Raw genomic sequence first — 27,160 nt, 5'->3', positions numbered from 1 at the left:
GAGAGCAAGTACTAATGGGAATTACCGGTTCACTTTAAGGGCTCAACTAAATGATGAATGTCAATCATTTGATACCATCTTTATGTGTAATTCTCGAACTTGGCTCAACTTTTCAAGATCAAAAGATGACACAAATATAAAGATTATGTCAGCGGTTAACAGATCATGGCCTGGTAATGAATATTAACCACTTCCTGTTTCCTGTCCATTTTTTCATCTTTTCTTGATAGGTTTAGCCAGTAGCAAGCTAGAAAAACAAAAGCAAGAGTAGCTATTTGACTCTGTTAAAACACTTCACAGAAGCAATTGTGGATAGATCAAGATGGGCCCCAGTTGCAGTAGTTTCCACTATTTATTATCCAAAAATCAGGTTCACTGTAAACTACAAAAAGAATATCAATTTTTAAATATAAATATGATCCAGTCATATCGAAAAGTGGTATTTTCTTTACTTGTAGAGACAAAAAGGAACTAGCCACAAGCATGATGCACAGTGCCCTAAACAATGCTCCAAACATCTTAATACTTTGTGGACATACATGATATGTTTGCACCTGGCTCAAAAGTATTTATGCACTTTCTGTAGCATAAATATTTCAATTGTAGATTTACCCCACCCTCCCTCCATCCTCTTGATGTTAGCACACTGGTAAGTCTCATAATTTCAGTAGGACAGGACTGGAAACTCACATCACATTGTTTCACACCCATTCCCAATATACACAAAACGTCATCCTGATCAGCAACAATACTCCCAGCTTCTCCAGCCAGAGATACCCACAGCACATAATTTCTGAAAGTGTTTAATTACACCATAGCTGCTCACTAGATGAGAGGAAGATCAGAGTTGTCTTTTTGTGAAAAGACGGCCAAATTAAAGACAAAGAATGTCTGATTATTACTTGAGGTTGAGGAAGAATAGAAAAGTGAAAGAAAGCAATCACATTTCCTGTGATGATTGAAATGCTGTAGCCTGAGCTGCCCAGGATGAACAGGGAAACAAGACACTGTGTAGAAAGCATGGCACAGGTCCTCTGTACATAATACATGAGCTCTTGGTAGATCTTCATTCTCTTTTAACAATGTTAAGATATCAGTATTCCCAATCAGTATAACTATTTCCATTGAATGGGTGAAGTCTGTCATTCCCTATAGAGCTCTCTCAACGTATTTACCACATTCCTTTTCCTAATACAGGCTTCCTTTAACGCCGTGACCAGACAACCCCATCTCCCCTTTCAGTTTTGTCCTTTATTAAACCAGACCCTCGTTACCTCTTTAAAAAATTGCAAATTGGCAAAAAGTTTGTATCCTTACTGTCTACTTTAAAGAAGTCCTCAATCTATGCAATTTCAATATATTATCGAAGGCTTTCATGGCTGGAATCACTGGGCTGTTGTAGGTTTTTCAGGATGTATGGCTATGTTATAGAAGCATTCTCTCCTGATGTTTCACCTGCATCTGTGGTAGACATCCTCAGATGTTGTGAGGTCTGTTGGAAACTAGGTAAAATGATATATAAACCCTATTTTCCTAGTTTCCAACTGACCTCACAACCTCTGAGGATGCCTGCCACAGATGCAGGCAAAACATCAGGAGAGAATGTTTCTAGAACATGGCCATACAGCCCGAAAAACCTGCAACAACCCTATGCAATTTCACTTAGATACATCTTTCCAATCAGAATGCTTATAAAAAGTTGTGAATCGAGTTTGAGATATGATTTCGAAGTGTCCACATGTAAGCAGGCTTCTACTAAAACCAGCTACCATATTAAATAATCATTTTTTTAAAGTAAGGAGATGAAACGTCACTGTTGAAATATAAAGGACAAAGAGAAAGGCAGTTCAAGACTTTGGTCCAGACCAGTTCAAGAAAATCCTGCAATTGTTAAAATGTCGCACAAGTCAGGAAGAGAGGGGAAAGAACTAGGGAGAAAGACTAGGGGAGAGAGGAGAAAGACTAGGGAGCACAAAACATGACAGACCCTACACAGAAAGTAATGTGCCCCCCAGCCTCCTTCATACATCAATAGCCAAATAACTCAATTCTTCAAAGCAATAAAAATAATATGTGATTTTCATACAGTACGAACAAACACATCTTGGTAAGGGAATACGGCAAGGTGTCTGTTGCTAGAAAAAGAGTAAGACATTGTTTTACCATCAAAAGGCAGACATACATATGGAATCTAGTCGGAGGGATATGTTTTTTCTCCCTCTGGCACCTGCCACTTGAAAGGCTAAAATGCTCAATCAATAACAGATCAGCACCAGAAAGTAAAGATATAGAAATCTGGTCTCCAACCAATCCTCTTGCATCTTTTACAATGGGAAACTGTCCTGACTAGACAATGATGCCATCACTGTCCTTCAGTTGACTTCTCAGATGCCACCTGAGTTGCCTCCTTCAAAGACCCATTTCCTGGAGACTGAGCCAGTTGGCCGGCTGATGGAGCTATATGATGGAGGAGCAAGTTCTCATCGTACAAGGCACACCATCATTTGAAACTGGAGCATAAGCATCAAGTCAGTGATTCTTAGGGCATACGTGAAGATACAGTTGTCTCTCGCCCCTTCCTCTTCTTGGTAAAAATAAAATTGTCAAGACAGTAAAAATTCAGAAATCCTTCTACAGGGATCAGCACTTGTTTGTTTATTCCCAGCTGCACTTGGCATTCTTCCGGGGTTTCCATATTAACTTCATTGTTTTAGAAAGAGAAAGGTTCATTAAGAGTCTAGAAAAGAGTAAAAGCCTTCCAGCTCTGCATGGACCAGTAGGTTGCTCAGATAGTCCTTTTCACATTAGGACTTTTAGCGTATAGACCCCCCCCCCCCCCCATCTTGAGACTAGCAGGCCTGATACTTTACGTTTTGTTTAGCCACTCCATTAAAAAAAGATCTCCCCATGGATGTCAGACAAGTGAATACATGGTATGCTGCAGACTAAAACTCTGGGAACAATGCAGGAAAAAACCTTAAGAGGGAGAGAGAGAGAAACCACACACACACACAAGACATTGTGCCCACTGTGTCACCTCCCCTTCTGGCATTGTGCATCCTGCAGATAGAACTGGTTCAAAAATGTTGGCCAGAGAGTTGTCCACAAATAGTAGGAAATTCTTTACACTCTGATTTGGTAACCATTCAAATCTGGCATGGCTTTGGGCTCTGCAGGTTTCTTCTCTCCAGATGGTCTAATAAAATGCAAAACAAAACAAGAAGGAAAACATGAGTCCTTGTTAAAGACTGTTCACTTATGAAATTCCCAGAATAGGAAAATATGTCCTTCCCTCTTCTCGGTGTTCTGCATAGTGCTATTGCACTTAGGTTGTCTTTGTGGACTTCTAGGCTTCTGTATGTCTCTAGAGAACAGCATGCTGGTCTACATGGATCTTTGAACACATCCAGGATGGCCCTTTCTAATGTGGATCTGAGGCCATCTTAGCATTGTAAGAGTTCTTCAGAGAAAGGTTCTTGGTGGAACCCAGAAAGAAGTCCACCCCCAAGTCTGGACTGGGATTCACAACCATGATTACCTCCTAAACCAGTGTTTCTCAACCTTCCTACTGCCATAACTCTTTAATACAGTTCCTCATGTTGTGGTGACCCCCCAGCCATAAAACTATTTATGTTGCTACTTCACAACTGTAATATTGCTACTATTATTAATCATAATGTAAATATCTGATATGCAGGATGTATTTTCATACACTGGACCAAATTTGGCACAAATACCCAATACATCCAAATTTGAATACTAGTGGGGTTGGGGAGGTAGGATTGATATTGTCATTTGGGAGTTGTAGTTGCTGGGATGTATAGTTAACCTACAATCAAAGAGCATTCTGAACTCCACCAATGATGGAATTGAACCAACCTTTGCACACAGAACTCCCATTACCATGAAAAAATACTGGAAAAATTTGGTGGGCATTGACCTTGAATTTCAGAGTTGTAGTTTACCTACATCCAGAGAGCACTGTGTACTCAAACAACAATGAATCTGAACCAAACTTTGCACAAATACACAATATGCCCAAATGTGAACATTAGTGGAGTTTGGAGAAAATACATACTGACATTTGGGAGTTGCAGTTGCTGGGATTTATAGTTCACCTACAATCAAAGAGCATTCTGAACCCCACCAATGATAGAATGAAGCCAAACTTCCCACACAAAACCCATATGACCAACACTGTGTGTTCTGATGTTCTTTAGTGACCCCTTCAACATCCCCCTCATGACCCGCCCCCCTCCCGGGTCTCTAACCCCCAGGTTGAGAAACACTGTCCTAAGCCAATATTGATATCTTTCCCTACTATTATCGAATGTATAACTTTTAAGCAAAAGAAAAGGAAAAGAGCAAAACAGTTATGTATATTGGAAAAATACAAGCATAACTGTGTAACATGCTGCAAGGGCCAAACTGCATTTTGCATGTAGTGCTTAAATTAAAATATGTGTGGGACAAAAATCCCAAAATAAAAACTGCTCATCATTCAAAACAAAGAGCGTTGTGAGCTCACCGCCTCTCTGTTCTGCTGTTGCGACGGTGTGGACTGGATTGACTTCGCTGTGGGGATGATACATCCTTTTTCCTATCCTTGGTGGGTGATGGTGGCCCTGTTCCTTTGCTGATCTAGGAGGGGAAGGAAAATGACACATAAGCCATGTTATCCATTTGCTACTTCCCTTGGGAGGCTGGGAAAGAATGCAGCAAATAAGAGGGAAATTACAATGAGCACTCTAATGCAGGAACTAGTTTTTCAAAGCGCTACACAAATCCATTATATATCTTTACAAGAAACCTGTAAAGTACATCAAAATTATTTCTACATTGCAAGGGTATGGGACTAACATTGAGCACATCTAAGACCATTAAGCAAACACAGCTGAGGTACAGATAAGAAAAGCTGAAGAAACATTTAAAGCGAGAGATGTCCTAGTTTAGATTCTTGGTCATTTTATGGCATTGACTCCCATGCTGCATGTCTCCTAACACAGTGCATTTATTTATACCACACACAATGCAACTTTCTTATCATATCAACAGTTGCATGAAGTTATGACAGTGTTGGACATTAGGTGTTGTAGGTTTTTTGGGTTATATGGCCATGCTCCAGAAGCATTCTCTCCTGACGTTTTGCCTGCATGTACGGCAGGCATCCTCAGAAGTTGTGAGGTCACAACCTCTGAGGATGCCTGCCATAGATGCAGGCGAAAGTCAGGAGAGAATGCTTCTAGAACATGGCCATATAACCCAAAAAACCTACAACACCTAATGTCCAACACTGTCATAACTTCAAGCAAGTGAAGTTTAGGACTTTGTACTCCAAGGCAACAAATAAATTTCACATATGAGCTTGCAAATAAAATGACTGGACTGGACAATTGAGAGCATTTGTTTTAAGGAAAGACTGCACTTTCACCTACACTCATGGCTATGTTAGCTATTACTTATGGGAACTGCAGTCTAAAAATACCTGGATGACTATATGTTCTTTATCCCTGCTTTGAGGTTTGGAAACCTTTTATTCACTTTTTGCATGTGGAAGAGAAGGACTTGCTGATTTTAAGTTTTGAAGATTGGAGGTCAACTATTTGTTTCTTTTTCATAGAATCAAAGAATCCTATAGTTAGAAAAGACCTTGTGGGCCATCCAATCCAACCCCCCTGCCAAGAAGCAGGAAAATCGCATTCAAAGCATCCCTGAGAGGGCCATCCAGCCTCTGTTTAAAAGTCTCCAAAGAAGAAGCCTCCACCACACCCCTGGACAGAGAGTTCCACTGCTGAACAGCTCTCACAGTTAGGAAGTTCTTCCTCATGTTCAGATGGAATCTCCTTTCTTGTAGTTTGAAACCATTGTTCCGCGTCCTAGTGTCCAGGACAGCAGAAAGCAAGCTTGGTCCCTCCTCCCTATGATTTCCCCTCACATATTTATACATGGCCATCATGTCTCCCTTCAGCCCTTTCTTCTGCAGGCTAAACATGCCCAGGTCTTTAAGCCGCTCGTCATAGGGCTTGTTCTCCAGACCCTTGATCATTTTAGTAACCCTCCTCTGGACACATTCCAGCTTGTCAACATCTCCCCTCAGTTGTGGTGGCCAGAATTGGACACAATAAGGTTCCAGGTGTGGTTTTACCAAACCAGATAAAGGGTTAGAATGACTTCCTTGGATCTAGACACTATACTCCTATTTATGTGGGCCAAAATCTCATTGGCTTTTTTTGCCGTCGCATGGTATTGTTGGCTCATGTTTAACTTGTCGTCCACAAGGACTCAAAGATCTTTTTCACACATTATACTGTCGAGTCAGGCATCCCCCATTCTTCATCTTTGTATTTCATTTTTTCTTTTCTTTTTTCTTTGCATTTTTTGTGTTTCTGTTCTGTGATTCTTTTCATGATTCCCTTTTTTTTTACTTTTAATGTAACTTTTGAAACTTTTAAAAATAATGTTAAGAGAGAAAGAGAGAAGGTGAATTGCCACTCTGAAATTGTTTGGGAATTTTGATAACTTCCAAGAATGACAATTCATCTCTTTAATGAGTTGAATATTCCCCTCTGTGCATATTTGAATGCTTTAAAACCATTTTTTCTACAATACAAATGGACTTCAAACCATTTGAGTCTTGTTTAAGAGAGAAAAAGTGCATACACATATTGTTATTGTTGTTGTTTCTCTCTAATTAAAGTATGTCAATATGTCTATCTGTGTGCCTATCTGTCTTGTGACTGCTAATGGAAGACAGGGATGGGAAGCTGGCCTGGCAATCACAGCAACGTACCCTAAGCATGGAAAACCTCTCAGCTCTTCCAGCGATCTCACCTTTAGTCTCATGTCACGGGAATGCCTCTCCAGCTCCTTGCGGAATTCCTCACGACCCAGCTTTTCCACATCCAAGATGGAGTGTTTCCACTCAATCTGCTCCACGCTGTGTGGATCATGGGACACATACTGGCCAAGCTTCACCTTTTTAAGGGTGTGCCAGCAGCGCCGGTATGCCTCCTCATAGTCAAAGATGAGTTCGCTCAGGGTGCGGAAAGTTGGTGCCTTGTACATGAGATCCTCACGTCGACTAATGCCCAGCGCCCCATAGCGCCCCCCAAAGTTCACTCCCAGCACAATATGGCGGAAGTAGTTCCCTGAGAAGTAGGTTTTGAAGCTGATGGGAAAACGCTCCAGTGTTGGCATGTTGTTGGTGAGGTAACTGTCAATGGCAACTCATTTAGGAAATTGGCAGTGGAGCAAAGATGAACTTAATAAAAACTCTTAGCCTGACTACTTAGCTTCAGGTCTTAGGTATGGGCAATCTTAGATACTGCATGATATTTCCTTTATCTGAAAATACAAATATGCAAACAAAAAACTTATCCTACATGAACTTTCCAATCTAAGTAATGCCTACATTCACTCAATTTGGTAGTGATTTTGAGAATCAAATTCTCATTTGGTTCTTTATTTCTAGTTTTAGAAGAGTGGTTCCTAACCTTTTTTGACCAGGGATTCACTTGACCAGGGACCACTCTCCAACATTAGTACCAAAAGGGTTAAGAATCAGTTTTTGGTCAACTTTGGTTTGGTTATTTGGGGTGCTGGTTCAGAACAATCCATTGGATAGACCACATCAACTCTAGTTTCTGATACAGAACATATGCCATCCAGTAGTCGCCATCTGTTCTCCCACAAAAAAAAATGTAATAATCTAGAGCTGATGTGGCAGTAGTAATCTTTCATGGGTAGTCAGCCTCTCCCCTCCTAACATCCCCATTGCCTCAGTTTCATGAGACCAATCACTCTCATTGCCACATGGTTTCCGGGCAACAGTGTAGTAAAGGTGAGGCCACGGACCATGTTTTGTTCTTGCAGACCACTAGTGGTCCATGGACCACAGGTTGGGAACCACTGCTTCAGAGGTATAGTTGGTTGGAAGACAACAACTTTTTATGTGGCTTCATCCATGAATAGTATAAATCTTTGCATAAACTGTATCTAACTGTCTTGCTCTTGTGAACTTTTCAAGTCCTTGAGGATGGACAAAACACATACTTATTCACACTTACTCATTCTTACTGTTAACGAATAGCACACAGACATCTAAATAATCTCCTTTTAGTACCAAATGTCCTCACTCATGTGAAAACTAGTTATGAAGTGGAGTGTAAATACTGACAAATCGCAGAATGCAGCGTGGGACCTCCAGGTAAGATGTGCCAGTTTACACAAAATACTCCAAATCTTAGTTTCAAATTCTACAATCCAAGAGCAGTACTGTCGAAACTACAGTAAAACTCCCATACTCTCAAGACCAGAACATACATTTCACTTAGGAAAGGTAATGGTTTCCGCTGACTTTGAGTCTGGTCATATCTGACTCTGGGAGTGGTGCTCATCTCCATTTTTTACTGTTGTGGTGATGTTTTATACTGTTTAATGTTTTACCTATATTATGTTTTATGTATACTGATTTGTTGGAAACCGCCTTGAGTCACCGATTGGCTGAGAAAGGCAGTATACAAACACAGTAAATAAATAAATAAATAAATAAATAAGCCAAAGAGCCGGTGTTGTCCATAGACACCTCCAGAGGTCACGTGGCTAGCATGACTGCATGGAGAACTGTTACCTTCCCACAGAAGCAGTACCAATTGATCTACTCACATTTACTTGTTTCCGAACTGCTAGGTTGGCAGAAGCTTGGTCTAACAGCAGGAGCTCACCCTGCTCCCCGGATTCAAACAACCAACCCTTTTGGTCAGCAAATTCAGCAGCTCAGTGGTTTAAGCAGGGGGGCCCATTTCACTTACCACGCTCAATACAAATATGTCTTTTCTGAGAATTTTAAGGTCCTGGGTTGGAGTTACAATAGGGTTTCACTGGAGCAACTAATAATTTCCTAGAGAGGATAATTTGCTAGGTCCTCCAGCATGGTTCTATATGATAATGTCTGGGAGAAGTTGTTCATTTCAATAAGGTTTACTATTATCTACAATTTATTGTTTCCACAATAAGTTCAACACAGATCTTCCATGGATACAGGGGTCATACTGATAGGAAAATGCATGTAGACTTCTAATAAAAGGATACATTCCAAGGATCACAGCTTCTAGACATTTGATCGGCAGAGCCTCTTTCGTCATTTCTTTGGCTAGATCCATCAGCCTACAGGATGAGAGAAAAGGGAGACTTTTTAAAAACTCAAATTTAAAAAACCTATTGTCAAACACAACAGGATAGTTTGGGGGTGATGGAATGTTGGAAAGGAAAGAATGCCACACAAAGAAGAGGAAGTTAACTGTTATGACACAGTTCCTCATCATATTTTTCTCCTAGCTGACACTGAATTTCCTTTGAATGAATCAGAAACAGTAAATCCCCTAAGATGGATTGCACCCTCATCTTTGGAATAATTCTTATTGCAGTTGGTGTAGTAACACTCCTCCAATCACTCTCATAGAACACTGTAAGCCCAATGTTGAATAGAGTACTTCAAGACGTCTGCTTCATGGATGCCATGTGCAATCAGGAAATGCAATGCCTCCATCTATAGCAGGCATGGGTAAACTTCGCCCCCCAAGTGTTTTGGACTTCAACTCCCACAATTCCTAACAGCCTAACAAGAATTGTGAGAGTTGGAGTCTAAAACACCTGAAGGGCTGAAGTTTGCCCATGCCTGATCTACAGGTAAGGTAAAGGTTTCCCCTGGCATTAAGTCTAGTTGTGTCCAACTCTGGGAGGTGGTGCTCATCTCCATTTCTAAGCCAAAGTGCCAGCATTGTCCATAGATACCTCAAAGATCATGTGGCCAGCATGACTGCACGGAGCGCCATTACCTTCCCACATAAACTGTACCTATTGATTGAACTGCTAGGTTGGCAGAAGCTGGTCCTAACAGCGGGAGCTCACCCTACTCCCTGGATTTGAACCTCCAACCTTCTGATCAGCAAGTTCAGCAGTTCAGTGGTTTAACCCACTGCACCACCAGGGGGGCTGGTCTATAGCATAGGAAAAGTACTTTTTTTAAAAAAAACTATACTTTCCACAATTCTCTAGCCAGTGTTATTATACTGGTCAAGGACTGTAAGCCAAAATAAATAGTTTCCCTAAGCAATGCCTAAAATTATATTTAATATGTGAATCAAGATGACAGAGATGTCAGTCAATATGGTTTCAGATACCTAACTATTTCACAAGCTATTAGGCATGATAAAGTTGGTGCTGTTTAATGGTTCTTGAACACTTGGAAGACAACTTTGCTCTTATAATAGAGCAACAAGTCATAGCTCTGAGCAGCTGCATGTGAGCTCAACACTATAGTTTGTGTTGAGCTTCCTTGGGGAGGTCAGTCACTGGCCAGATTGGAGCTAAGCCAGGGCCTTTGGCCAGACTCAGAAGAACGTCCTGAGAAACAATGTCCAAATAATAAATAAATAAAACGGAAAAAAACTAAAGCAACAGCACTTACCCAGTCAAAGGCCTGCTTTTCTTGATTTCAAAGAACTGTGTCCCAGTATGATTGTATCTGGGACCAAGGAGTTAAGATCTACACAGTTTGGAAATTCTTGGCTGCAAGTGAACAGGAGATCCCACCACAAAGGCTCAGGGCAGCCTATATGACAGTTTCTCAAATTCTACTCCTCCAGATGTTTTGGACTTCAACTCCCACAATTCCTAACAGTTGGTAAGCTGGCTGGGAGGAGCTGAGTTTGAGAAACACTGCTCTATGACAACACAGAAATCAGTCGCTAATAAATTGCTTAGGGGTGAGAGTATAATGAATTGGTAGTTTAAAAAGTTATTAACAAAGAAATGATGCTTCAAAAACAAAAACAGAGATGGCTCTTAAAGAGTAATTAAAAACCATGCTAAGATGGGTATGTGCGTGTTGAGCAGTAATTGCAAGCCCTCTTTCTCCATTTGCACTAGGACTGCAATACAAGGGAGCTTGAACTAGAACATGAAAAACATTCTAATTAAAGATTTAACTAGAACCTGAAAAACTTTTCCTTACTGTTGTAGTCCTAAAAAGTTACTAAAAAGTTAGTTTCTCAAACGATGGGTTTAATTGGGCTATTGTAGGTTTTTTGGGCTGCATTAGCATTCTCTACTGACGTTTCACCTACATCTATGGCAGGCATCCTCAGAGGTTGCAGGTGAAACAACAGGAGAGAATGCTTTTACAACATGGCCAGACAGCCCGAAAAAACTGCATCAACCCAGTGATTCCGGACATGAAACTCTTCAACAATATATGGGTTTCACTGTTTCTACCCAGCTCTGATTTTTTAGAAAAAATCCCCTTCCTGTTTCTGGTTGGTGCTGGATTCAATTATAGGTAACAACAGCTGGCATCGAAAAGAGCCAAATCATAAAATCATAGAGTTGGAAGAGACTTTGTGGGCCATCCAGACCAAACCCCTGCCAAGAAGCAGGAAAATCACCCCTGACAGATGGCCATCCAGCCTGTTTCAAAGTCTCTAAAGAAGAAGCCTCTATTACACTCTGGGGCAGAGAGTTCCACTGCTGAACAGCTCTCACAATTAGGAAGTTCTTCCTCATGTTAGGATGGAACCTGTAGCTTAAAGCCACTGCTCTGTATCCTAGTCTCCAGGGCGCAGAAAACAATCTTGCTCACTCCTCCCTATGACTTCCCCTCACATTTATACATGTCCCTCATCATGTCTCCTCTCAGCCTTCTCTTCTGCAGGCCAAACAAGCTCTTTAAGCTACTCCTCATAGGGCTTGTTCTCCAGACCCTTGATCATTTTAGTCGCCCTCCTCTGGACACATTCCAGCTTGCCAGCATCTCCCTTAGGTTGAGGTACCTAGAACTGGACATAGTATTCCAGGTGTGGTCTGACCAAGGCAGAATAGAGGGGTGGCATGACTTCCCTGGATCTAGACACTATGCTCCTTTTTATGCAGGCCACAATCCCATTGGCTTTTTTAGCTGCCACATGACATTGTTGACTCGTGTTTAACTTGTGGTCCATGAGGACTCCAAGATCTTTTTCACTATTGAGCTAGGCATTCCCTATTCTGTATCTTTGCATTTCATTTTTTCTGCCTAAGTGGAGGAGTATCTTGCATTTGTCCCCACTGAACTTCAAATGCATTGAATAACTAAATGCTGAGTTTGTTCTCCTTAGCAAAGTTAGCCAGTACCTTTCCTATTGTCTGTCCCTGATGTCCTAAATGAATCATGGTGTGTATCAAACAAAATGTCCGGATACTGCATTCCTGGTAACAGAGAAAGGGCAGCTTGCAACAGACTTTTTCTTGCTTACACAGATAATGTCAGGATGCCAAGGGAACAAATGAAAGGAAACTAGTAGGGCAGCAAAACCACAGGCTGCAAGGAACAGCAGTTTCCTCAAAGAGGGAGTTTCATTTCCCGGTTGGGCGAGAGTACTAAGTGGTCAGAAAGGTTCTCTTCTGCTCAAGTGAGAAAAGTTGCCTTCCCAATTCTGGTCAGTTTGGCAAAAAGTTGAAAGGATACTGAAGTTCCCTGATGTAGCGCTGTATGGCTTCCAGGCGCTCAGGGATCAGGGTGGACGGCTGAAACGTAGGCACACTCGGTATAGGGATCTGTACATGGGAGGGAGAGAAAGGAAGACTGATATGAGCTCACTAGAAAAACATCAATTTACAGACAAGACAAGAGACCACACCCAGGCTCAGCATGGAAGGCACATGAGGTCACCCCACATAATTATATGAGATAGCTCATTTTTTATTGCTGGCCACCTGAGGTTAGTCATGTGTAGGGAGAATGAGCAAAGGAAAGAAAGAAATCAAAGAGTCCATTTATTCTTCCATTTTGAGAGAGTTAAGAGGCAAGACCGGTCATTTCAAAACTCTTGAGAAGGAATGAAAGAAACACTGATAGGCTGTTATGAAAGTAGGAAGAATGAGCTACTTAACATGGTTATTGTAAAAGCAAACATGGTGAAATTTCCTTCTCTGGAGGCTTTTAAACGAAGTTTTGGTGGAATTACTTTGATCCTATATGGCAGGGCAGGGGGTTGGACTGGATGGTCCTTGGGATCTCTTCCAACTCTATGATTTGAAGTACAGCAGATGTGGAAATGCACATTTCGTGTCTTTCAGAAGGAAGTGGCTTATCAATGATGACATTAAATACTCCCCCCCTCCAAAAAAAAGTAAAGATGGATAAAAATGTCAGTAATTTTTTAAAATCCACAAGCATGTGGACAATTTCAACAGAAAGGAAGAAACCATGAAAATGAACAAAATCTGGCTACCAGTATTTACAAAAAAGCAAAAAATTATAACAGTAAATAAAGAACAAAACTCAAAACACAGGGGGACTCCAGAAAAGAAACAATCAGGAACAGCTAATCACCTCTCAACAAAGGATTCCCCCAGGCAGGAACAAGCCACCCCTAAAAACTGTCAGGCAATCAAATGCTAATCAAGGTGGCCAATTGAAACATTCACACTTAGCTCCAACAGACAAGATTTCTTTCTCCCACCCTGGACTTTCCACAGATATATAAACCCACTTTTTTTTTAGTTTCTAATAGATCTCACAACCTCTGAGGATGCCTGTCATAGATGCAGGCGAAACATCAGGAGAGAATGCTTCTAGAACATGGCCATACAGCCTGAAAAACTTACAACAAGGCCATTTTTAAAAAAACATTTTCCAAAGTTTGCAAATTTGCAGTATTCATACTGTTTTTCCTTTCCCATGTTCTGTACCACTAGGGGAGACACAATAGTCCTAGACAACGTAATGTAATCCACTAAAAGTGTGGAGGATTCTCCTAGCATAATGAGGCTCTCACTTAAGCAATTAGACTGATGAACAATTTAGTATATACAAACCTGGGCCTGGAGCCCAGGCTGAGCTAAGGTTTCTTCCATATTCAGGTCTTCAGCAATTCCCTTAACAGTAGATGGAACAGGATGAGAGACAGCAATCTATTCTTCTTATCTCTGAAGTAACTGATAAGCTACATTAATGGCTTTGTTGGGGTATTACCCTGCTTCAATTTCTTCTACTCAAAATAGTACCAAAGTGCAAGATTTAATTGATCTATGTACATGTTAAAAGGAAACATAATTTTCTTCCTTGTCATTACTTCTGATTGTTATTTCCATGACTGTACAACTCCTTTCTAGAGGCAGCTTTGACAATTAAATTTCCTTGACTATGCAGCAGTCTAAATATTATCAAACTGTAGGTGGTTCCATATTATAATGGGGTTTCCCCCCTTACATGGTGACAGCTATCATATGATAGCCTATTATGTTGAAGTTTCTCCCATAAACCACTTATCCTGAACTACCTCAAAGAGTTGTTGTGAGGGTAAAGCAGGGAAGAGGAGATTCATGCACACTGCCCTGAGCTCACCAGAGTAAGGGTGCAAAATAAATATAACAAATACAAGAATAAAACCCAGAGCCTATTTCATCATATTATGGCAAAGAGATTTTAGTAAGCTGTACATATGAAAAAGATCTTGGGAGTCCTCATGGACAACAAGTTAAACATGAGCCAACAATGTCATGTGGCGGCAAAAAAAAAAAGCCAATGGGATTTTGGCCAGCATCAATAGGACTATAGTGTCTAGATCCAGGGAAGTCAAGCTACCCCTCTTTTCTGCCTTGGTCATACCACACCTGGAATACTGTATCCAATTCTGGGCACCACAATTGAAGGGAGATGTTGACAGGGAGATGTTTAGGAGGGCGACTAAAATGATAAAGGGAACAATCCCTATGAGGAGCGGCTTAAAGAGGAGACATGATGGCCATATGTGAGGGGAAGTCATAGGGAATAGGTTTGTTTTCTGCCGCCCTGAAGACTAGGACGTGGAACAATGGCATCAAACTACAGGAAAGGAGATTCCATCTTAACATTAGGAAGAACTTCCTGACTGTGAGAGCTGTTCAGCAATGGAACTCTCTGCCCCAGAGTGTGATGAAGGCTCCTGCTTTGGAGGCTTTTAAGCAGAGGCTGGATGGCCATCTGTTGGGGGTGCTTTGAACGCAATTTTTCTGCTTCTTGGCAGGGGGTTGGACTGGATGGGCCCACAAAGTCTCTTCCAAATTAAGGATTCTATGATTCTATGATCTTCAGTAATTCTAAATTATCTTTGCAACAGTATGCGTGACAACAGAGAGCAAGAACAATCACACTATGTCCAGAGGTCATAGTTAAGACTTTTTCAACCACAATTCCAAAAATGAACAATTCTGGAAACGATAGCCTCTAAAGTAACTTTTCCAATTCTCATCTCTGTCCCCATTCTTGTGTTTCTCATGCTGAACTTCTGCAGTGGGCAAGCCTTTTCTACTGGTAGAGACTGTAGCTCAAACCTCTTAATCTTCTATATGCACAAGAAGACTCACAAACGGAAGACGCTCCCCTATAGAAGTTGTCTTTGCCTATAGAAAGGGTGCTGGAAGTGGATGAAGGTGTTGTGGTTCAGACAGATGAAGATGAGGGGGTTGGGGTTTCAGAGCCTGAGAGAGTGGTGGAGAGTTCTTTCAATGAGAGAAATGGGGGGATTTCAGAGCATGATTCTGTCTGTGAGACAAGGCTTGAAAGTGGAACTGTTTTGAAGTCCAGCTGACAGGGAGATGACCTTTCACCCACAATGAGCTTAGCAACCCCTAATAAAGACCTGGCACACCAAGATAGCTCAATATCAGACTGGATCTTAGGGAGAAAAACATCAAGCTCAGGAAATCCAAAAGAGGGTTGCTGTAAGTTTTTTAGGCTGCATGGCCATGTTCCAGAAGTATTCTCTCCTGACGATTTGTTTGCATCTATGGCAGGCATCCTCAGAGGTTGTGAGGTCTGTTGGAAAATAACTTCTGAAGATGCCTGCCATAGATGCAGGCGAAATGTCAGGAGAGAATACTTCTGGAACATGTCCATATAGTCTGAAAAACTTATAGTAACCCAGTGATTCTGACCATGAAAGCCTTCGACAACACATTAAATCCAAAAGACTCAGTGAGAAAAATGCGCAGAGAAAGTTTCACAAGCTAGAAAGTCAAGGTCAAAGAAATGCCTTCATGTTTTGCAGATCTTAAATTAGAGTGTCTTGGTGAGAATTCAGTTCAGGCAATGCTGCATAAGAGTACGGATATCGAGTCCTGTTTCCAGTTCATGTTTTTAGTTTAAGTTCCAGGCAGTTTTGATTCATGTTTTAAGAAGTTCTTATAGCTTTGGTTTTTTCTGGATTCATATTCATGTTTTGATTCTTGTTTCCTTGAATTATGCTCATGTTGTGATTATTGTTTTCATGTATCATCTTAATTATCGTGTTTGAAGTTTTTTACTCCTCACCAGCTTGGTTGGGTTTTTACTTATTGGCTACCTTTTCTGATTACCTGTTGAATTTCGGCTTTCTTATTCCTTTTGGTGATTTTGCCCTTTTTATATGTACTCTCTTCAATAAACTGTTTTACCACTGCTTTTGAATTTCTAGTTGGCACTAAGGGCAAGGTGAACTCTGGAGTACAATAGAAAGTAAGCCTTGCATGCTGTTACTAATCCTCTTCCCTCCTTGGGTTGCTGTCCTGAATAGGTCTTTGGGTTATAACAGAGTTTCTCAAACTGCTCCTCCAGATGTTTTGGACTTCATTTCCCACAATTCCTAACAGCTGGCAATCTGGCTGGGATTCCTGGGAGCTGAAGTTCAAGTCACCCAAAGGAGCAGAGTTTGAGAAACACCGGATTACAATATGTGCTGGTAATGTGTGCTCCCAACCAGTTACCAGCGCAGAGCATCCTTAAAAGAAGAGTTTGATGCTTAGAGTGTGGTTGGAAAACTTACTAATTTTGGACTGCCTGAGGGCTTCTGAGAGATGTAGTCAAGAATGTAATTCATCCAAGTATGGTTGAGATAAGCCTTGTCAGAGACAGTGCTTTAATGGAGATATAACACTATAAAATATTTGCTCTGACTTCTTTCAAAGCAGGACAGAAAACACTGCTTTCAACCATCCTACAGAGCTTTTACAAAGCAGACATAACCTCAGTTATAAATCTATATATGAACTCCTGACACTAGACTGGTGGACTTGCCAGAAGCCCATATTTGACTCAGAGAGCTTGAAACTGGATCTTATCCAGATATGAAACGTCTACAGAACAAAGATTACATCGAGGCCTTGGAACCATGGCATTTTGGCAGTTTTAGCTTGTTCTCAATATTTGGATAGCAGGGCACAAAATCCAAAAGCATTGCGGGAAACAAAGCGTGGCAATAATGCAGAACAAAACACAAAGTGTCTTCATGTTCTCCTATGTTGCCTGAGGTAGCAGTGCTAACTCTGAAATGTACTTCTGTGCTCTCCATCCATTGTGTGCTTCCATTTCAGAACAAATTTATCCTTTTGTACAACTGTTCTGGGAAGTCATCCACTTCTTCAAGAAGAAAACAAAGGGTAGCTAAAGAGGGGAGGAGAACCTTTCCCAAACAGACTCTATTCCACCATAGTAAAACTCATTAACAAGCTATTTATTGGGTTGCTGTTAGTTTTCCGGGTTGTCTGGCCATGTTCCAGAAGCATTCTCTCCTGACATATTGCCCACATCTATGGCAAGAATTCTCAGAGGTTGTGAGGTCTGTAGGAAACTAGCCAAGTGAGGCATCTGTGGAATGTCCAGGACGGGAGAAAGAATTCTTGTCTGTTTGAGCCAAGTGTGAATGTTGCAATTGGCTGTCTAGATTAGCATGGAATAGCCTTGCAGCTTCAAAGCCTGGCTGCTTCCTGCCTGGGGGAATCCTTTGTTGGGAGGTGTTAGTTGCTTCTGAAAATGCCTGTCATAGATGTGAGTGTAAAGTCCAGAAAACTCACAGCAACCCAGTGATTCCGGCCATGAAATCCTTCAACAACACAAGCTATTTATTGGTTGCAAAGGCTGGCATGTGGGTACACAAATATTTTTTACTAGCCATCCCCTGCCACGTGTTGCTGTGGCCCAGTCTGGTGATCTGGAAAATAAAGTAATGAGAAAGTGTTGGTTTCTAATATATGTAACTTCTTTATGCTTGTGGGTAAACAGTATTTCTTGCTGTTTCTTTGTCAGTGTGGAGATGTGGAGATTGTCTGGTTTGCCTACATGAAACATATCAATGTCCTTCTTTAGCGGTCCCTTTCAAATCTATGATACTATATCCGTGTGTGTGTGATTCATATATATCTATCTATATCTATGGCTGGATGGCTCTTTGCCAGGAGGGTGTTGATTACGTTTTCTTGCCCTGGTGAAGTGAGTCGGACTGTATGGCCTTAAGTATTTTCTGTTGGTCATGGGGGTTCTGTGTGGGAAGTCTGCCCCATTTCTGTTGTTGGTGGGCTTCAGAATGCTCTTTGATTGTAGGTGAACTATAAATCCCAGTAACTACAACTCTCAAATGTCAAGGTCTATTTCCCCCAAACTCCACCTGTGCATATGAAATATTTGTGCCAAGTTTGATTCAGACCCATCATTGTTTGAGTCCACAGTGCTCTCTGGATGCAGGTGAACTACAACTCCCAAACTCAAGGTCAATGCCCACCAAACCCTTCTAGTGTTTTCTGTTGGTCATGGGAGTCCTGTGTGCCACGTTTGGTTCAATTCCATCATTGATGGAGTTCAGAATACTCTTTGATTGTAGGTAAACTATAAAACCCAGCAACTACAACTCCCAAACGACAAAATCATTTTTTTTAGTGATGGTCACTCCTTGGGTTAGTAGATGTCTTGTAGCCAAATTTGACAGCAATTTGTCCAGTGGTTTTTGAGTTATGTTAATCTCACAAACAAACATTACATTTTTTATTTATACTATCTGTCCCCTGCCACGCATTGCTGTGGCCCAGTCTGTGTATATGTGTTTTGTGTATATATTTGTGTATATGTGTATATATGTGGTTTTGCGCATGCGTTGTAATGTATTTTTTTGTTTTTTTGGCTTTTTTAGTCTCTTCTGCTGTGTTTTTCAGTGTTTTTATGAGTAATGGTCACTTGTTGGCCTGATCGGTGTGTCGTGTCCAAATTTGTTGTCAATTCGTCCAGTGGTTTTTGGGTTATGTTAATCCCACAAACGAACATTACATTTTTATTTATATATATAGATTCCAATGGGCCTTGGGACTTTACTGAGCATTGCTGTGGCAGAGCAATGCCCATCGCATGCCTATCTGCAGTGACATGGTAAGCAACAAATGCCAAGCCGCATCACAGTGTCATCCAACAGCATCATTGAAGAGGTTGCTGTTCCCAGCAAACTGTCATAATGAGCCAATTTGCACTAGCACTCAAGAATGTCTGTGCCCAGTGTATGAGAAGGTACCTTGCCAGACCACAAAACGGAGGCCTCTAATTTAAAAAAAAAGGTATACTTAAGAACAGCCAATGCAGTGAGAGACAAAGTAGTGCTGCCACAAGCAGTTTCTATGCAATGGCTCTGACCACTGCAGCCACACCTTTGTAATCTTCCTTTTTCAAGGATTATCAACGCTATGGTTAAAACTATCAGAATCATATAGACTGCAAGCCAAAAAAATCTTTGAGGACAACATGTCTCCTTGGTGAAGTTGTATAAAGGCCAGGAGAGCCAGATAAACAACAATTTACCATGTACAAGACAACTGTTCACTGGCAGCTTAGTCTATACGGAGCGGAGTCCCCTCTGCTTTGCAGTTTTTTTCCCATTTAGTAACTGATTTCCCATCTGTCTTCCCATCCCCAGAGAATCCCCTCCCTTTGCCCACTCAGCTCAGCCATCTGCCATTGCTGCTCACCAAACACACTGCACTGCAGAAACCGTTTGGTCTTTTCCACCATGTTTTTTGTTGTTGTTGTTGTTTTTGTTGTTGCTTTTGTTTTGCTAATGTCTTTCACCAAGCAACCTCCATACTGGGTACAACTCATATTGTAAATGTGTGGATATACTGTGTTGGGAGTAGAAAACAATATAGAAGTGAAGAATTACTCCTTTGTGGAAGAGTCTGCCAGCACCACCCACTAGAGTCAGTTCCTTGGCATTTTTAAGCAGAACAGAACAGTGGCATCTAACAATAGACAGTGAAACCTTTTCCCTCCATGGGCGCACAAGTCAGATCTAGATGTACTTCACCACAAGGCTTGATACAAGTTAGCATGTACACATCTTCTGCAACTTAGTTTCCTTGGATTCCTCAAACAGTTATTTTATGAGGTTGCTGCAAGTTTTCCAGGCTGTATGGCCATGTTCCAGAAGCATTCTCTCCTGACGTTTCGCCTGCATCTATGGCAGGTATCATCAGAGGCTGTGAGGGCTGTTGGAAACTAGGTTTATATATCTGTGGAATGTCCAGAGTGGGAGAAAGAACTCTTGTCTGTTTGAGGCAGGTGTGAATGTTGCAATTGGCTGCCATGATTAGCACTGAATGGCCTTGCAGCTTCAAAGCCTGGCTGCTTCCTGCCTGAGGGACTCCTTTGTTGTGAGGTGATAGTTTTCTGGGCTGTATAGCCATGTTCCAGAAGTATTTTCTCCTGACGTCACACTCACATCTATAACAGGCATCCTCAGAGATTTGTGAGGTCTGTTGGAAACTAGGCAAGTGGGGTTTATATATTTGTGGAATGTCCAGGGTGGGAGAAAGAACTCTTGTCTGTTTGAGGCAGTTGTAAATGTTGCAATTGGCCACCATGATTAGCAAACGAATGGCCTTGCCGCTTCAAAGCCTGGCTGCTTCCTGCCTGGGGGACTCCTTTGTTGGGAGGTGATGGTTTTCCGGGTTGTATAGCCATGTTCCAGAAGCATTATTTATTTATTTACTATATTTATATACCGCCCTTCTCAGCCCTCAGGCGACTCAGGGCGGATTACAGAGGCAACGATTCGATGCCCAATAACATCATAAAACATTTAAAACATTAATATATAGTATAAAATCATAACAAAAGTAATGAAAACATAATCCATTTGCATCTCCTAATTAAGAACTCCTCATTTTCTCCTGACGTTACGCTCACATTTATGACAGGCATCGTCAGAGGTTTGTGAAGTCTGTTGGAAACTAGGCAAGTGGGGTTTATATATCTGTGGAATGTCCAGTAACAATTTTTGTCTGCTTGAGGCAGGCATGAATGTTGCAATTGGCCAGCTTCAGGGTCTAGCTGCTTACTGCCTGGGAGAATCCTTTGTTAAGAGATGATTAACTGGCCCTGATTATTTCTTGTCTGGAATTCCCCTGTTTTTGAGTGTTGTTTTTTATTTACTGTCCTAATTTTAGAGGGTTTTTTAAAATACTGGTAGCCAGATTTTGTTCATTTTCATAGTTTTCTCCTTTCTTTTGAAATTGTCCACATACTTGTGGATTTCAATGACTTCTCTGTGTAGTCTTGTCATGGTAGTTGTTGGATTCTAGGAGCATACACATCACAATGAACTATCATCTTTGCCACAAGTTACAGGGGGCTCAACACTTTAACTGCCATGACCCAATGATATGGAGTCATGGGAGTTGTAGTTTGGTGAGAAACTAGCAGCCTGGTAGAGAAAGCCAAAAACAAAGTCAAACTACAGCTCCATGATTCCATAGCATTGAGCCATGGCAGTTCAAGTGGTGTCAAATTGCATTCATTCTACAGGGTCAATCAGGCATGGACAAACTTCGGCCCTCCGGGAGTTATGGACTAAAATTCCCACAATTCCTAACAGCCTCAGGTCCCTTCCTTTTCCCCCTCAGCCAGCTGAGGAGGAAAAGGAAAGGGCCTGAGACTCTTAGGAATTGTGAGAGTTGGTGCCTGAAACACCTGGAGGGCCGAATTTTGCCATGCCTGGTGTAGATGTATCATTTTAAAGGTCCTTATCTAGAAAACAGTTTCCTAAGCTAGTTAATTCTAGCGGATCTTCTCATGAAGTTGAACATTTATTTATTTATTTGTCACATTTATATCCCACCCTTCTCAACCCCAAAGGGGACTGGAGGCCTTACAAAGACAACAATTCAATGCAATATATTAATACATTGGTAAACAAACAAAAATGTTAAAACCAAACCCACTAAAACCATAGCAATAAAACATCAATTAAAATCACATGATCCAAGGTAAAGGTAAAGGTATCCCCTAACATTAAGTCCAGTGGGGGGGGGGGGGTGCTCATCTCCATTTCTAAGCTGAAGAGCCGGCATTGTCCATAGACACCTCCAAGGCTATGACTGCATGGAGCACCATGACTGCATTGTTTACTCAAATTTCCATGTTTTCAAACTGCTAGGCTGGCAGAAGCTGAAGCTAAGAATAGGAGCTCTCCCCGCTCCCCGGATTCGAACTGCCAACCTTTCAGTCATGTGGCCAGCAAGACTGCAGGGAGCGCTGTTACCTTCCCAGGTACCTATTGATCTACTCACATTTGCATGTTTTTGAATTGCTAGGTTGGCAGAAGCTGGGCCTAACAGCAGGAGCTCATCCCACTCCCCGCATTTGAATCGCCAACCTTTCGGTCATGTGTTCAGCACATGAACCTATTCATCTACTCACATTTGCATGCTTTCGAACTGCTAGGTTGAGGGGAAAACGAAGGGGCCTGAGGATGTTAGGATTTGTGTGAGTTGAAATCCAAAACACCAGGAGGGCCGAAATTTGCCCATGCCTGATATAGCTGTATCTTTAAAAGGTCCTTATCCACAATACAGTGATCTACACTGTAGAATGAATGCAATCACCAACAGTGAGAGATGATAGGAGTTGTAGTCTAACAACATCTAGAATCATATAATCACAGAGTTAGAAGAGACCTTGTGGGCCATCCAGTCCAACCCCCTGCCAAGAAGCAGGAAAATCACATTCAAAGCACCCCCAACAATTGGCCATCCAGCCTCTGTTTAAAAGCCTCCAAAGAAGGTGCCTCCAGCACACTCAGGGGCAGAGAGTTCCACTGCTGAACAGCTTTCACAGACAGGAAGCTCTTCCTAATGTTCAGGTGGAATCTCCTTTCTTGTAATTTGAAGCCATTGTTCTGCGTCCTAGTCTCCAGGGAAGCAGAAATCAAGCTTGCTCCCTCCTCCCTATGGCTTCCTCTCACATATTTATACATGGCTATCATATCTCCTCTCAGCCTTCTCTTCTTCAGGCTAAACATGCCCAGCTCTTTAAGCCACTCCTCATAGGGCTTGTTCTCCAGACCCTTGATCATTTTAGTTGCCCTCCTCTGGACACATTCCAGCATGGCAACATTTCCCTTCGATTGTTGTGCCCAGAATTGGACACAATATTCCAGGTGTGGTCTAACCAAGGCAGAAAAGAGGGATAGATCTAGACACTATACTCCTATTGATGCTGGCCAAAATCCCATTGGCTTTTTTGAAGGATCCCACGTTCCCCATCTCTATTTCCTCTCTTCTAACCATAGAGCAGCCCCTGGTCTGTATCTGTGTCATTTCAGTTGGATCTGTCAGAGCCCATCTGTTCCTCCCAGGCTAGAAAGACAAGGCAAAGCCTCTTCCAGCACAATGATAAGTGATTAACCCTTTGTGCACCAAAACCCCCTTCTTACCTTGGGTAGGTCAGTAGCTCCCCGGATCCTCAGGGCGACTTTCTCTCCCTCCGGGTGGATCTTGGCCACATGCTTCCACATCCTTTCCCAGGTGGCCTCGTTGACGGGGAGCCCTCCCCGGTTCACAAAAAAGGGTACCCCACCATCTCGGAGGTCTTCGTCCCCCTCTTCTTCTTGCTCCTCCTCTCTTTGTGCCACCCCGTCTCGGGCCTCGGATCTCCGTGGGGCGGCCGCGTTGCCACAAGCGTCCACCTTGCCACCTGGCATCCCTGCATCCATCCAAGGTTAGCTTTGGAGGCCGCTTTAGAGCCCAGCACCTCCTCCTCCTCCTCCACTGCCAGCTGCTTTCTTCAAGGGACTAGAGGCAAAACAAGGCGGAGGAAGACATGGCAGTTTAGAGGGCTGGGTCCCTTTAAGGCAAGAGACAGACAATTAGGGTGTGGCTCATTCATACAAGACCCCCCCCCCCCTTCCCTTCCAGACAGCAAGGCTTAGATTTTAACCTCCTTGCCCTAAGACCTTAGGGTCTGAAAAAGAGACAAGGAGACCAAGTGCTTCTCCCTGGATACAGAGCGAGAACAATGCTAACAGCCTCCTTATTAAAGGGAGGATGCAAACTAACAGATTATACAGTAGACTCCCAGTTAACCAGCACTAGAGGCTTGATAAATGTAGTTTCTGGTTAATGTATTGTTGAAGGCTTTCATGGCTGAAATTACTGGGCTGTTGTGAGTTTTCCAGGCTGTATGACCATGTTCCAGAAGCATTCTCTCCTGACATTCCACCCACATCTATGGCAGAGGCTGTGAGATCTGTTGGAAACTCAGCAAGTGAGGTTTATATATCTGTGGAATGTCTAGAGTGGGAGAAAGAACTCTTGTCTGTTCAAGGCCAGTGTGAATATTGCAATGGGCCACCTTGATTATCACTGAATAGCCTTGCAGCTTCAAAGCCTAGCTGCTTCCTGCCTGGGGGAATCCTTTGTTGGGAGGTGTTAGCTCTTGCCTGCTTGAGGTAGGCGTGAAAGTTTCAATTAACCACCTTCATTAGCATTGAATGGCCTAACAGTTTCAAGGTCTGGTTTCTTCCACAGATATACGAACCCCACTTTCCTAGTTTCCAACAGACCTCACAACCTCTGAGGATGCCTCCCATAGATGTGGGGGAAACGTAAGGAGAGAATGCTTCTGGAATATGGTCATGCAGCCCGGAAAACTCACAACAACATAGTTTCTGTTTTTTTGAGACCAGGTTTTAATTATAATGTTTACAATAGGCTTAATTAATACTACACCATACCATAAACTCTGTATTGACTTGATATTCATATTGAAATAGTGTTATTAAAAGCAAATAAAGATAGTAAAGAAAGATCAGCCCGCCAAAACAGAGGGATTCCAGACAAGACACAAGCAGGGTCAGCTAATCACCTCCCAACAAAGGATTCCTCCAGGCAGGAAGCAGTCAGGCTTTGAAGCTGCAAGGCCATTCCATGCTAATCAAGGTAGCCAATTGCAACACTCACACCTGCCTCAAGTAGACAAGAGTTCTTTCTCCCACCCTGGACATTCCACAGATATATGAATCCCACTTGCCTCGTTTCCAACAGATCTCACAACCTCTAAAGATGCCTGCCATAGTTGTGGGTGAAATGTCAGGAGAGAATGCTTCTGGAACATGGCCAGACAGCCCGGAAAACTCACAGCAACCCAAATAAAGACAAATTCAACCTAACGCAATGGTACTGTATTATGAAAACTGATTTTAATGTTCACTGAAATTATTATTTCTGTTATTTTTTTGCCGATTGCTTGAGAGTTCTGGTTAAATGAGAGTCCAGTATATATTGATCCTGAAAGGGAGAGGAAAAAATCCCACTCACCTATCAAGACATGGCCACAGGGAAATGATTAGAAATGATTATCTCTTTCAGCTTCTTGTTGGTTGCTTGAGAGTTCTGGTTAAATGAGAGTCCAGTGTATATTGATCCTGAAAGGGCGGAAAAATATCACTCACCTAGTAAAACATGGCCACTGGGAAATGATTATTTCTTTGATTTTTTTTAACCGGTTGCTTGAGAATGCCAGTTAAGTGAGAGTCTAGTGTATATTGAGTCTGAAAGGGAGGAAAAATTTCACCTAGTAAGACATGGCCACCGCTGGGAAATTATTATTTCTTTGGGGGTTTTTTGCCGGTTGCTTGAGAGTGCCAGTTTTAATGAGAGTCTAGTGTATATTGAGTCTAAATGGGAGAGGAAAAAATCCCACTCACCTAGCAAGACATAGCCATTGGGAAATGATTATTTCCTTGATTTTTTTTTTGCCGGTTGCTTGAGAGTTTTGGTTAAATGAGAGTCCAGTGCATATTGATGCTGAAAGGGAGAGGAAAAACCCGACTCATCTAGCAAGGCATGGCCACTGGGAAATTATTATTTCCTTTATTTTTGCCGGTTGCTTGAGAGTCCTGGTTAAATGAGCGTCCAGTGTATATTGATCTTGAAAGGGAAGAAAAATCCCACTCACCTAGCAAGACATGGCCTCCTTGAAATGATTATTTCTTTCAGTTTTTTGCCGGTTGCATGAGAGTTCCGGTTAAATGAGAGTCCAGTGTCTATTGAGCCTGAAAGGGAGGAAAAATCCTACTCACCTAGCAAGGCATGGCCCCCGGTTCAGGCAGCAGCAGCAGCAGTTGGTCCAAGAAAGCATCCCAAGGGCAGAGAGGGAAGGAGCCAAAGGGGCGGCAGACAAACAGACAGAGCCAGACCCTACGGAGGAGAAAGCCAGACAAAGGGGCCGCTTTGGGAAAGAAAGACGCCCTTATGGGGCATTCGTGGGTCTTTCCTCTCTCTGCAAGGCGGCGAAGCTGCGGGGGGAGCCCAATGGCCCGATCTTGGCTTGAGGAGGGGGGACTGGGGAGGAGGGCGGCTCCCGTTGCGCGCCGGAGAGAAAGCGGTCCGCGCGGTCGCCTGCCGCCTCCTCCTCGCCAGAGCCGGGCTTGTTTGGCCACCGGGCGAGGAGGAGAAGCCGGCCGGGCAGATGCTGCCTCCTGCTGCAGGGGACAAAAGCCGCCCGCTGCCCAAAGGCCCCGCTTGCCGCTCCAGGCCCCGAAGGCGCAGGCGCGACCCGGGTGGCTCTGCTGCTGGAGGGGCTTCAGTGCCCGGGGGCTGCATCGAAGGCGGGGGCAGGACACCGCTGGGCTCCCCCCCCCCCCCCCGCCTCACTATGCGAGCAGCCCGGCCCTCCTTGCGCATGCGTGCCTTCTTGGCCAGCTGGGCTCGTTAAAGAGACAGAGCAGCTCAGGGAGGGCTTAGGGAAAGGGGTCTCAGGCTGTAATTTGGGGCATGAGTAAATTCCTATGCACACTGCACATGTCTTATTTGTAGGGCAAAAATAAAACCACGAAAGAACAATACAATATTTCAAATCAATAATAATAATAATAGGGTTGTTGTGGGTTTGTCAGGCTATATGGCCATGTTCTAGCGGCATTCTCTCCTGACGTTTCGCCTGCATCTATGACAAGCATCCTCAGAGGTTGTGAGGACTGAGGATGCCTGCCATAGATGCAGGCGAAACATCAGGAGAGAATTCCTCTACAACATGGCCATATAGAGGTTGTGAGGTCTGAGGAGAGAATGC

At 42.6% G+C, this 27,160-nt stretch overlaps 1 protein-coding gene across 6 annotated transcripts; it reads right to left on the bottom strand.

Moving 5' to 3' along the window:
* Positions 1-333: 333 nt before the first annotated feature.
* On the bottom strand, positions 334-26,732 carry VASH1 (vasohibin 1). 6 transcript variants are annotated; one of them, XM_067462895.1, is made up of 9 exons: positions 26,169-26,732; positions 25,405-25,511; positions 23,523-23,932; positions 12,503-12,591; positions 10,469-10,525; positions 9,091-9,165; positions 6,832-7,213; positions 4,529-4,641; positions 334-3,196 (listed from the first exon to the last, which is right to left on the bottom strand). In XM_067462895.1, exons 3-9 carry the CDS (start codon positions 23,799-23,801, stop codon positions 3,124-3,126), a joined length of 1,068 nt encoding a protein of 355 aa, XP_067318996.1. In that variant the 5' UTR covers positions 23,802-23,932; positions 25,405-25,511; positions 26,169-26,732; the 3' UTR covers positions 334-3,123. The 6 variants fall into 6 exon arrangements, with proteins under 6 accessions (XP_067318996.1, XP_067318997.1, XP_060614040.2 ...); XM_067462896.1 differs by having other exon boundaries at positions 23,523-23,880; XM_060758057.2 differs by lacking the exon at positions 25,405-25,511.
* Positions 26,733-27,160: the final 428 nt, after the last annotated feature.

This window comes from Anolis sagrei, chromosome 1 (assembly GCF_037176765.1).
Source record: "Anolis sagrei isolate rAnoSag1 chromosome 1, rAnoSag1.mat, whole genome shotgun sequence".
In the NCBI taxonomy this organism is placed as follows: Eukaryota; Metazoa; Chordata; class Lepidosauria; order Squamata; family Dactyloidae; genus Anolis; species Anolis sagrei.
This window is presented reverse-complemented; position numbering and strand designations above follow the sequence as displayed.

What these genes read in the sequence shown, in the direction of transcription:
- VASH1 (XM_067462895.1), bottom strand. Translation starts at nt 23,801, where the DNA reads ATGGATGCAGGGATGCCAGGTGGCAAGGTGGACGCTTGTGGCAACGCG. An exon ending in GAAGCTGTGATCCTTGGAAT is followed by an intron (nt 7,214 to 9,090) that starts GTATCCTTTTAT and finishes TGCCATTGACAG; the next exon opens with TTACCTCACCAACAACATGC. An exon ending in AACAGCAGAACAGAGAGGCG is followed by an intron (nt 3,197 to 4,528) that starts GTGAGCTCACAA and finishes GCATTTTATTAG; the next exon opens with ACCATCTGGAGAGAAGAAAC.